The sequence below is a fragment of the Phyllostomus discolor genome, chromosome 7, assembly GCF_004126475.2.
Source record: "Phyllostomus discolor isolate MPI-MPIP mPhyDis1 chromosome 7, mPhyDis1.pri.v3, whole genome shotgun sequence".
Taxonomy (NCBI): domain Eukaryota; kingdom Metazoa; phylum Chordata; class Mammalia; order Chiroptera; family Phyllostomidae; genus Phyllostomus; species Phyllostomus discolor.
Window position 1 is genome coordinate 132,702,322 of NC_040909.2, and position 12,476 is coordinate 132,714,797.

At 54.4% G+C, this 12,476-nt stretch overlaps 1 protein-coding gene across 5 annotated transcripts in view; it reads right to left on the minus strand.

The window, feature by feature from the left end:
* ASAP1 (ArfGAP with SH3 domain, ankyrin repeat and PH domain 1) overlaps nt 1-12,476 on the minus strand; it is a 269,830-nt gene that overhangs the window by 37,053 nt on the left and 220,301 nt on the right. For all 5 annotated transcript variants that reach the window (XM_028533939.2, XM_036031426.1, XM_028533938.2 and 2 more), the window contains 2 exons: nt 5,095-5,182; nt 4,614-4,662 (listed from right to left, as the gene is read on the minus strand). In XM_028533939.2, coding sequence (XP_028389740.2) covers nt 4,614-4,662; nt 5,095-5,182 — 137 coding nt within the window. The remainder of the gene's footprint in view (nt 1-4,613; nt 4,663-5,094; nt 5,183-12,476) is intronic.

The window sequence follows — 12,476 nt, forward strand, 5'->3', positions numbered from 1 at the left end:
CTCTCCAGAGGCCCAGCTGGGGGGAGGGGGGGGTGCCTCCCAGTGACACCACACAGGGCATTTCATTAGCGGCCATGAAAATCTATGCTTAGGAGAAAGGTGCACTAATGTGGACACATGCTGGCATTTTAATGCACAATGCAAAGAGAAGACTATTACATTATATATCCAGTATGATCCCAAGGTGTACTGAGCAAAATAGCCCTCTCCCACCAGTCTATGCGTAAAATAACCCGAATGCCCAACAGCAGGGGGCTGATTAATAAAGCATGAAGTAATCAGAAAGTGGAATAGTCACCCAGGTATTAAAACTGAAGTGTTTTAATAATTTTTGAATGACATTGGGGAAATGCTCATAATGTAATGTTTTGTGAAATAAATAGGAAAAACCATTATATACGATATAGCCTTACACTTAAATGCATGCCTGGAGTATGTATGTTTGTTTGTTTGGAAAAGAAAAGGCTCGAAGGAAATTCATAAAATGCTATTGGTGTCCCTGAGTGATCTTCTGTAGGAAAACGGATGGATGGGTTGCTTGACTCTGTGCCTCTCTGTAATTTTCCATATGTATAGGGAGCTGGTATTACTTTCATGAGTGGAAAAAAAGCCACATTTATTTTTTTAAGAAGAAAAGGAAAAACATTTCCAAACCACCGTTCACTGTTACCTACTACAGAGACCGGTGGTACCTGTTCTCAGCAGAGAACACAGAGGTCCAGAAAGGAGGCTCTGGTTTTTCGGGTGGCTCGTAGGATGGAATGGATATGCAACGAAGGATGGGCTACAACAGGTTTTGAATTAGTAATGGGAATTAAAAGACAACCCAAATTTCCTGGGGTATGTGGCCTGCAAGTCCCACCTTGGACTCTAGGTGGCGCTCTCCTTCAGTGTGTTGTGAGAAATACCTGTGCACAGCTCAGCTTTTCCACTGTGGCGCAGGAAGCACTCGCTGCACCCCCAAACCAGCAGTCTAGGGATGGGCGGGGAGGGGGCCACTGAACACCTTTTACATGCAACTGTGTTCTCCCACTGTTTAGTCTTGAGTTGCAAACTAGAAACTGTTTTGTTAAAAACAGTTCAAGAAACCAGACGGAAGAGCACTGGTCACAGCATGTCTGTCATCCGAGGCACCGATGTGACTGGAGTTTCCTCTCTGCCTGTGGGTCTCTGCTTTGTTTCCCTTAAGCATCAGGATACTCTGCCTATGTGGCGTCACAAATGTCTACTGCGCGCCAGGCACTCACATCTCTCTCAGGGAACCCTCCCAACCAGCCCCCGCTTGAGCGCCTACAACACTGGATCCAGGAGCCTGGAGAGGCTGGGCTGGGGTGTGCCCGAGGGTCACAGCTGCACCGCTCTCAAACGGGGGAAGAGGCACTTCCAGAGACTCCCTGTTTGCTGAGCTCTTTCCCTTAGGCCATTTCTGCCTCTTTATTCATTCAAGAGGTCAAAGAAGAAAAGAAAAGAAAGAAAGAGAAAGGAAGGAAGGAAGGAAGGAAGGAAGGAAGGAAGGAAGGAAGGAAGGAAGGAAGGAAGGAAGGAGTCTGTCGTGATAATCAGAAAATACGCAGGTAAAGGACAATGAGTTTTCTGGAAGAGTAATTCAACTTTGATGGAATGGAGTGGCTACCTTTCAAAAGGGTGGAGATCAAAATAGCTATTTCTGACATTAAAAGAACTTTTAAATTACTTTAAAGTAATAGGTGTACAAAAATATAAGAAAGAAAAGAATGCCTAATAGTGTCACTTGGAGTTTACAGGGTTAGAAAAATTGGCAACGTAGTAGTATGCGTTTTACACACTTTATCTCCAGTCTCCAAGTCTGCAAGCGAGGCCCATAACCCCCAAGGAACTGGCAAGACGACGGAAGTGGGGTGATCGCCCCGGAAGGAAGGGCAGAGCCAGGAGCAGCTGTCAGGTTGGCCCGCCTTAACTGCACACCTGCCCTTCCTACTGCACCTGCCTCCCTCCTCGGCGAGCAGCGAGCTCTTCACTCAGCCCCACTGCACACTCTCCCATGAGAGGGAAACCCAGAGGTGCAGTGAGAGCAAATGAAGAACTGAGGCCTCCCTCCGGGGCACGTGCCTCCCCTGCAGAAAGCCATTACCTCCTACATCACTCGAAGTCCACCTGTGACCTCGCCACGAACACCCAGAGGGGCCCAGCAACCCTCTAGCACAGGGTGGGAGGCCCTGCAGCAGGGAACCCATGCCTCTCTGGCCGACTCAGCTACCCTCGGTCAGAAGACTTAAGGCCTTGGTCTGAGACGGAGCAGAACAAAGAAGCGGACGTGTTCCCCCGGGTCGCCTCCCTGTCCTCTCACTTAGGGCTGTGAGGAAGGGGGAAGAGAAGCAAAGCACAAAATGAGAGAAGGGAAAGCGACGCTCCAAGGCGACTTGACAAAGTCTTCCAGGACACGTGACGGCCTGCGGTGCCTTTGCCAGCAGGAACCACCAGTTCACAGCCATCACACCAGAAACGCTGGTCTGCTCAGATCGCACGCTGTGTGCCACTTTCCAGGGGGGCCTTCAATAATCCCCTCTTGTTCCCTTGTCTTACAAACGACTGAGGTTCCTAAAGGTAAACCAAGCAATGCCAGCCAGATCCAGGCAAGCGCAAGGCTCGGGCTTCTCAATTCTCTCACTTCTGAATCCCTGTCCTCTGATTGGTGGAGCTGCACCCCTGGAAACAGCGTGGTGAGCTGGAAACAGCACAGGCACCGGAGCCAGGCTTCCCCTCGCACACCTGCTGTTCTGAGCCTGACCATCAGGACGGGGTGGCCTGCCGCCCTCAGGGTGCATGTGAAAGGAGCAGAGACAGTGCGGGTGAGCCCCTGCTGCTTGGCTCCCGACAGGTGCCACCGTGAGGGCAGCTGGACGCCCCAGACGCTGGAACTTCTCTGTCCAACTCGACCATGAGATGCCCGGGTCCCTGGGGCTGTGACCATGATCACACTGTGCTCCACTTCCTCATTTCCAAACTGGGGATAACAGTCCCACTGTCTGCGGTTGTCAGGGTTTCTAAGGCACGACAGGCACTTAGCACAGTATGAGCGCAACACGAGTTACCTGTTTTGGGGTAAACATGACCTCTCTCTGAATCTGAGGCGGAGGGCCAGCCCTCCTGACTGTCCCCGTTTCTCCTGGTTCCCAGTAACCCTCCAGTTGGCCAGCTCCATCCCAGCAACACCTGGCCACCTGCCCTTTCCTCTCTCTTCCTCCTTGCTGCTTCTAGACCAGCGGCATCCCCAACCTGTGCACAGGGTTTACACCCGTCCCGTGCCTTCCTCAGCCGGCTCTGGCTGCTTCCCTTCCTCTTGGAAGTCATCTCCAAGCAGCACACCCAAGTGCCCGGGAGGGTGCGCGCCCCAGTCTGTGTGCCCACAGCACAGGCCTCCTCGGTCCCCGCACTATGGCACCTGCCTTTCTCGTCCAGCAGAGGCTGTGCTCCTTCAGGCAGGGCTCTGCCTGCCTCAGTGCCATGTTCTCCATGCTCTGCATCGGCCTTGGGCCGTAGCTGGCGTTTAATAAACCGTTGGGTGAAGCCATGACCCGTGGACCTTTCTCTCCTCTTCCCCTGGTCTCTCCTACCTTTTTGCTCAGCCTTTTCACTGTTTCTCCCAGCTCCACACCCTCTGTACCTGCTTCTTACTCTCTCTCTGGTCCCCATCACTTCTCCCTGGAGACGGGGTAAGAGGACAATTCTCCAGAGCGGGAGGAGACAGAAAGGAAGAGGAGAGAGCAAAGGGTGAGCGTAAGGAAACGGGGTGTGAGCAGGATTCGGTGGCTCTGCGGGAATAATTAAGGGAGGAAAATAGTATACTATGACGCAGCAACGACACGTCTGAACGCCACAGCAAGGTCTCGCCACCAGCGCTCACACGAACGCCCCCTCGCCCGAGCAGCTGAGGCTGCAGCGGTCCCACACACTGTTCTCAGTCCCCGCCGGGCTACGGGACCGAAGAGGGAGTGATGGTGGCTCCAGACCAGGGGTGACATGAAAAAGGGGCTGCCTACGATGGCACACCTGCTCAGGTGAGGTCAGGGTTCTGACCCAGGAGTGAGTGACAGACACCAAGCCCCGTCCGCCCCCCACACCAGGCTCTGTCGGAGAAGGGTTCCTGCCAATCCTGGTCCTTCAGGGCCAGGCTGGCCTGCTCCCCTGATCGTGACAGCAAGATCCTGGGGAGCCCGGCGCACGCATCCGGCTACCGAACAGGGGGCGTGCCCTCTTAGTGCCGGCGACGTGCTTACAAGACAGGGAGACACAGCCCTTGCCCTCGGGAAGCTCCCGGTCTCTGGGGGCTCAGCCTGAACCAGGGCTTCCCAAGGAGGCGGGTGGAGGCTCTGGGGCCGAGAGGAGGGCACACACCTCCAGAGGGTGGGGCTTGAGCAGAGTCTTCAAGGAGGCACCAGAGTTCACTGGGCACCACAGAGAGACAGAGAGAGAGAGAGAGACAGAGACAGAGAGACAGAGAGACATAGAGAGAGACAGAGCAACGTGCGAAGGCCCAGAGGGGAGAGATAAGCATGGGGAGCCACCAGGAGCGGTGCTTGGTCACGAAAACGCAGGACAGAGGTGCGCTGCACCAGTGTCGCAGAACTACTTACGCGACATAGTCCTGTTCGTCTTCCGCCTGAAAGTGATACGTCCTGTTATCTAAAACACGAAGAAGAAAACAGCGTGAAACCTTAGGAAGCAGAATACCTTCAGGTCTAATAAAAACTTCCCAAGTTCCTACCAAAAAAAAAACAACAAACCCCTCACGGTGAAAGTAGGATTTCAATATTCTTTTGTTTTTATGCCACTTTGTGTCGGCAGTGACACAACTCACGTTGTCAATGCCACTCTTTCTGAAGAGCCACAGGAATGCAGTGAAAGAACCACAAACACCCCACAAATATCTGGCACTTCTGGGAAACGGGGAGGGGCGGGTCCTGCCCACGCGAATGGGTTCCAGCGACACACTGCGTGTGCAGAGGCAGCGAGGGGCCCTGCTTGGAAAAGCCGCTGCCTTAACACCCTGAGATGGAGGCGGGTGGCCGCCAGCACCCACCGTAACCGACTGGCTCGGAGAGCAAAAGCACTCACGGGAGATCAGGTCGAAAGACTTCTTGTCCTCAGCGTTCGGCTTCACCTGGCAGGTGAGGAGGTTCAGCTTCGCTGGCTGCCTGTTAGACTGGAACAGAGAACACGGAGAAGTGACCTGTAGCGCCTCCCCTCCCTGCAGGGCCAGTGCCCTGTGGTTGCGGGGCAGGCATGTGGCTGCAGGCAGCAAGTCTGATAAAGTCTTATTCAGCCACCAGGGTTCTGAATGTCATTAATGAAGGAAAAAAAATTTGGTGGTCTAACAAATGTCCTTAACTATACATAGTATCTGGTGATTAATGAGAACAGAATCAGGAAAATCCACTTTTCAGTGAAGAGTGGGCATGGTCCATGAAAATGCACCTTTCTGGAACCCACTCATTTTCCAACAGACGGCACTTTTAATACTGTATCTTCCTGTGAAATGTAGTGCACTATAATTCATTCATCATTCATTCATTCATTCCTTCAGAACGAGCCAGTCACCAATCATCCCGAACCCGATGTCCCAAGCATCCACAAGTTTTGGCTGCGACGTGAAATTTACATGATTCCTCTCAAACGCCCAAGGACAACTCAACTACCACCCACGAGGCATAACCTTAACGAGCCCCCACCTCTGGAGAGATGGAAAATGTGGCCAAGATGGCAGCGCTGATCATCAGCAAATCTCGGATTACCAGACCCTGCAGTATGTAGTCATACGCAGGCCTGGCCTAAATGGAGTCCTGCCACGTAATCACTCTGGTCAGAACTCGTCCTTGACCCGCCTGCCCACATTTGTCTGAGGTCACACACTGGCCAACGCCGATGCCAACACGCCGGCCTCCTGCAGGTGCTGACCAAGGAGTGGACGTCTGAGCGGCCGGGCCGGGCCGGGCACGAACACAGACCACTGCAGTAGGCACTGGAACTCTTTAGCCGGGCCTGCGTGCCCAGTCGAAGTCCCCATGCCAGGAGCGTGTCCACTCATGCAACCCAAATCTTTAGGAAAAATGGGGTTGGGAGAGTGGAGGGAAATGTCACAACAGTGGCCTATCAAGGCCCTGAACAACAGAGGTGGCATGTGATCAAGGCCATTTCAGTGACCCACTGTACCTCTCAGTCTCAATAAGGAGCAACACCCCATTTCTGTCTGCCTTCCTGTGCTCGCTGGGCAGTTTTTGAGATCTTGCTCTGGGGTTCCAGTGACACCAGACACAGAAAACAAGCCCCTCGTCCTGTGCCTATCTGTCCCAAAGCAAGCGGTCTGGGGGGAGGGCGTGAGAGACCACAGGCCTCTGACTGAGACACGGAAGCCAGAAGCAGAGTCCTGTACGGAAGAGTGTGCCTCACAGGAAACGCCCTGGTCGCCACACCCAGGACAGAGGGGCATGGGATGCACGTTCTTCTCAGGACAGACTGGAGCCTGGGTTGCCAGAGGCCTCAGACCACCAAGCAGCAGCCACGCCACAAACCCAGGCCCAGCCCACTGTGCCACGAACTGTCAGTGCGGCGGCTCGCCCTGCTTGGATATTGACTAAGTCACTGCATTCCCCAAATGAAGACAATGACATTGGACAACCCGGAGAGGCCGCAATCCCCGTTAACGGACTCTCTGCAGAACGCTGTGCTCCAGTTTGGCGTCCAGGTTTCAAGGAGGATGCAGGAGGGCTTAGGGAAGACGGAGAGATGATTAAAGGGTGGGAGAGTGGGACCTTTGAAGACTGGCTGAAGGCACTAGTTAGTCCAGGGAAAAGACGGATAGGGAGCGACTTAATCACCACCTTCGAGGGCCGAAGGTTGTGCTGGGGGAAGGCCGGGCAGCTGTTCCCCATCTGCACGGACCCAGAAGAAAGATACTCCCATTGCAGAAGAAGATTTGGGCCAGACAGAAGAAAGAACTTCCCAGGCTTAAGCTGATTATGCAATAATAAGAGGTTTCAAGTTTCCTAACCTACGTAGAGAAATCTCTTCGAAAAACCTAAGAATTTTGTGGACAACATTCACTTTTGAATGTGGCAGACGGTTAACTAGATGACTTTTTTTTTTTTGCTTCCAAGTTTATATTGCTGCAGTGTTTCCGAAACAACCTTACTAACAGACACAGCCCATACAATGCAAAACAGAAAATTTTAAAGACGGAAAAAAACACTCAAGTTGACCATTCATTCAGGAAAATTAGCCTCCCCCCCTCCCCAAGCATGGACTACTTCACAGCGTATTACCAGAAAGCTTCTGAGGACACAGATTTTATATGTTTAGGTCATGTCATGACTGAACCACAACTTCAGTGACGATGACAGATGCTATAGATTCCCTGGGAAGTTTGTCAAGTCCACTGGATTGACTTTGCCACATCATCTTGAACTTCAGTGGACACAGACACTTATCTTGCACAAGTATAGTGTTTGTTCTTCCCCCAAATGCCAGTGAGAAATCTTGACAAATGACCTATCAACCCAAACGTGACTCCGAGCAGCCCAAACCACACAGTTTTTGACGACCCAAGCCGAGGACAGAGCCAACGCCGAGCCAGGACTGTGAGAAAGAGTAATGGGGCGCTCCACCCGTGTCCCCGGACCCAGGGGCCGGAAGGCTCAGGAACCACTACGGTCGTGACAGTAATTCCAGGTCTGTATGACTCTTCAACATCTCAAAGACTTTCTCTCGACATTTAGTGCTAATTTATAGGTACACTGATTAAAGGTATAATCTTCCCCAGCGGTTCGCAGACTTCAAACACAGAGGGCTGAATGACTTGCCCTGGGCTGCACCCCTGTGGGACGGTTTAGAAAATGTGCTCACATTGTTTCCATAGCGGAAAGGAAAAAGGGAAAAAGGGAAGGAACAAGGAGACGTGCATTCCGAGTCCTTCCCGTGGGCAGCGGAGTCCTGCCAGCAGAGAATGAAAACAGCCGGTCTGCCCGTTGGCTGCCAGGCTCCTGGGGCTGCAGCTCCAGCCACTGCATCCGCTGCTCCCCCTGCTGGGCCCCTGGGGAGGGGCACTGGCCCCCCTCCCTCCAGGTGGCTCTCGGCCCACAGGTCCTTCGAGTGGCTCCTGGCCTGGCCGCCCGTCCCTCCCACCCTGTGACATGGCCTCCCTGGCTCTTATTTCTCCTTATTTGCTTCCTGTCGTTCTTTCCACTAAACGCACACATTTCTGTTTTGTTCACTAAAACGTGTCGGGCACACACCAGGCAGTCAATAAATGAATGCATTGCAGGTACCTTACACAGGCTAAGTGTGAGGGAAGTCTTTTTAGTTTCTTTCTCAGTGTTTTCATGCATTCTGAGCACACATGAAAAACACGTGCTCCGCACCAGCAAGCAGCTGTGGGAGACAGCCCTGACCATGGACCTAGGACGCGCCCGGTGCCTGAGCTCAAGAGTGCACCAACGACCTGGGCAGGTCCCGCGGGCAGCACCAGCCCGCAGCGAGTACCTGGGGAGAGAGATGAACGAGGCGGATGAGCGGGAGGAGTGGAGGAAGACCAGGTGCAGGCACCTGGGGGAGGAGGGGAGGAGGTGATGCTGACGGGGACGCAGGGAGGGCACTGCACGTGGCACTAAGGAACTCACAGTCCCACCCCAGGAGCCGATCAGAGAGAGCACCCGTGGGACCTGCCTGCAGGAGGGCGGCTGGAGGAGCGACCCAGAGCGAAACTGATGCGCAACGATGAGGGCCTGCATTGAGGCCATGGTTTGGGGCTGGGGGCTCAAGTGTCAGCCAAAAAGGGAGACTTTTAATAAACTGTTCCGAAAGGAACCTCTACAGAGTATGTGGACCACCCAGTCCAGGCGCTTGAAGGGTGCGTGGGGGCCGGGGTGTACCGTGCCCACAGGCTCGGCTGTGGAAACCTTTCCAAGGCGACAAGTGCTTCTACCCCAGATGCAGCCGGGGCCTGCCCTTGTACAGGTCTCACTCTTCCTCAGAACGAAGCACATTCGCTGAAGAAACACTGGGGGACAGTGTGCAAAAAAGAAACTGAACGTCACCTGTGAACCCCGCCTTTATACCCAGAGACAATAGCTGTTAGTACCTCGATTTTAACAAAACGTGTGTGGAAAAAAACAAAACAAACACAAATCTCTTAAAATGCAAATGTTAAAAAAATAGAAACATGGGCCGGTTCCACTTGTCTGTATTGTTTGACAAATTGCTTTCCCCCCAATGGAACAACATATGCGGATGTTTCTACTTCACACACACACACACACACACAATGTACACACATGTACACACACATGGCAGACCCATTCTCGAGTGTTCGGTCTTTGGAAAGGTTTCTGGGGGGGGGGGAGCACTGGACACGTTCCATGGACAGAAGTGACGAAGACATCATCACTCCGACAGGATGTCCCGCCACCCCACACGGAACACGCCGCCCGGCTAGGAAGTCTCCTCCGAACCGCGAGGAGACAGACGTGCACGTGGAGACAGGGTGAGCCGACTGTGGTGACTGCTTCTGCGTCTCCGGAGGGAAAACAAACACCACACACGCCCCCCGACAGCTCAGCACGCACCGACGCGGCGTGTTGTCGCTGGAAGTGTGAAGCCGCCAGCGCAGGCACGGCCCTCGGGCGGCAGAGAACAGCTGCTACTGGGATTAGTCTCCAGGAACGAGAGGAGGCCCCCCACCCTGCTGCTCCATTGCTCAGCTCCACAAACAAGGAGTGAGCACCCTCCATCAGCAGGGGAGTCAGCTGGGCCCAGCCTGGCGGCGCTCGCCTTGTGGGGAGACGTAGAAATAAAACAATACGGGTCTCCACTTCCTCTGTTCGTGCTTAGTGATGGGGCCGCACAGATCGGGGGCACCCCAGGCCAGGTCCCTCCCCAGGGCTCGTCACCTCTCACCCCTGTACATTTTCACCCCTCACTTCCATGTCCCCTTCTTCACCTAAGAAACAAGTTCCTTGGGAGTTCTCGCTACTCTCTGCTCCACGGGAAGGCAGGAGGGGCGATGCGGCAGTTCCTGAAACCCAGGCGGCATCAGCACCGTGGCACCCCGGGATTCCAGAGTCTGTGCCAAAAGAGGGAACCCAGGGTGCGAAGCTGGCTGGTCCCTCAGGCAGAAACGGGAGGCCGTCACAAAACACCTGGCTGTCATGGAGCTACTCTCTGGGAGCCCAGGGTGCTGCTGGTTTGCCTGGAGCAATGCAATACTGTGAAGAATATGTATGTATAATAGGAACATGCTTTACGTGTCGGCTGGGTGGACACCTTTACTAGCTCTGAGGCTGACACAGTGTTTGCCGTGGCTGTGTCAGAACTGGTATTTTGAAAGGAAACACTGTATACCGCACTTGGAACACACTGGGTGGTCCACCGATGGAAGCTGCTATCAGCGTCACTCCCGTAACAGCAAGTTAAGGTATTCCCACTGACTCTGGTCCCAGTGGTGCACTACTTTGAATAGTAAAGACTCTGTGCCTTGGAGCGGACCCACGGGAAGCAGTGGGTCTGTCTGCAGGTGAGATGCTCTGGGATGGCTGCAGGTCCTGCAGGCACATGCAGAACCGGACTTCCTCCTGGACCGGGGGCCGGGGGGAAGAGCGGCGCCTGGGGCAGGTCGAGTGGGCGGCCAAGCCGGCAGAGCAGCCACAGTCCTCCGGACCACACTCAGCCCTCTCCCGCGTCACTGCGGTAACAGCTTCACCCTGACACTGATGGGGGCCCTGCAAGCGGGAGGAACCCCCAGGTGATAAGGGGTCCCAAACACGGGCCCCACTTTCCTGACAACAAAGGCGCTTTGACCCAAAGATCACTGAGTTCCGTGTGTTTCCCCAGGAGAAACTGCTGGTCTTAATTTTCCATCTGATTGCAAGTGATCAGGGGTGTTTGCGAAGTCGGGAAAAGCCAGCTACAACTGGCTACAGGGACCTTCCCTCTGAGCAGGGATGCGCCCACGAGTGATGTCACCGGCAGCAGAAAGGTGCGGCCCAAAGCCGGCCACGAGTGGGAAAGAGGAAGCAGGAGTCAGCGGAGGGAATTGGAAGTTGGGAGGGAAAACCCACTTCCCCCTGAGCTGCTGGGGAAGACTCCCCGTTTCCCGCGTTTGTAGCAGGGGAGCTGCCTGTCACTGGATGTCGGTATTGCCAGCGACAGTCAACGAGGTCACAGGGCAGCAACGATGGCTGTGACTGGAATGCCCACACACGGGGTGTGATGCCCCTTAATCGTCGCCATCACAGGTATGCGGTGAGCACTCTTCCCCGGGGCATGCGGTGAACGGCCACGTGGGGACGCAGACTCGTGGGACAGATGCCCCAGTCCCTTCTCAAAGCCACTAACCAGCGCAGCTGGCGTCGTATCTGCTGTTGGTTAGAGCCTCAAGAACACACGGAAACGGCTGGCTTGGCCACAGTAATGTGTTTGGCAGGAAAGAACAAGGGGGGATGGAAGGGACCTTATTACTACTCTTTTAAAACAAATTGCCCCAGACATAGAACTGCTAGCAAGCGGTGTCAACTGCTTCTCGTCAACCCTGGGACCGCCCCGCACACTGTGCTGCCTCCCCGAGGGTTCCTAGGAAAGGCGCGTCCCCGGATCCTGACAAGGACACACCACGACTTGGCAGGAGAGTGAGGACACACGGAGAACCTCCGACCACAGCTCCAGGTCTGTGCAGAGACAGACGGCCGGGGACCTGCACTGTGGTGCAGCCTGAAGGAGACGCCAAGGCGTAGAGAAGTAGTCACGTTTCTGGTCACACACGATACAGACCCACTCAGGGTCACACAGCTTAGTGCCACTTGGCTGATGACATCAGACAGGGTCAGGCACGTGTCCGGCTCAGGGAAGCCGGCCGAAGACCAGGCACAGTCACATCCGGGCAGATGCTGACCACTGTCCCATCCACACCCTGCAGTGCTGTGAGCCAAGGCCTCTCGCACGACCCTGGTTACCTGAAGGGTGCCGTGCCGGCGGGTCTACCTGCGGCAGGCTCGGAGGTCTGCACATGGCCCGGATGCCTCTGGAACTCGCCTGGGGATAGGTCAACCATACCAAGATGATGAGGCTCTGAGGGATGGGAGGCTGAACGGAAGGGGCACATGGACTAATGGCAGGCAGACCGCGGCTTACATTCCCGACTCTGCCAGCTACTAGCTGAGTCTCGGTGCTTCTTTGTGCCTTAGTTTCTTCATTGCAAAAATGAAGGTTACACGCTGGAGAGCATTATGCTAAGTGAAATAAGCCAGGCAGCGAAAGACAAATACCATATGACCTCACCTGTAATGGGAACCTAATATCAGAGGAAAACAAATAAACGAGCAAGACAGAACCAGAGGTGTGACATCAAGGAACAAACTGACAGGGACTGGAGGGGGGCGGGGGGGAGGGAGGAAAGAAGGGGAAGGACCTCCTTAAAGAACAGGTATAAATGACCCAGGGACATGGACAAC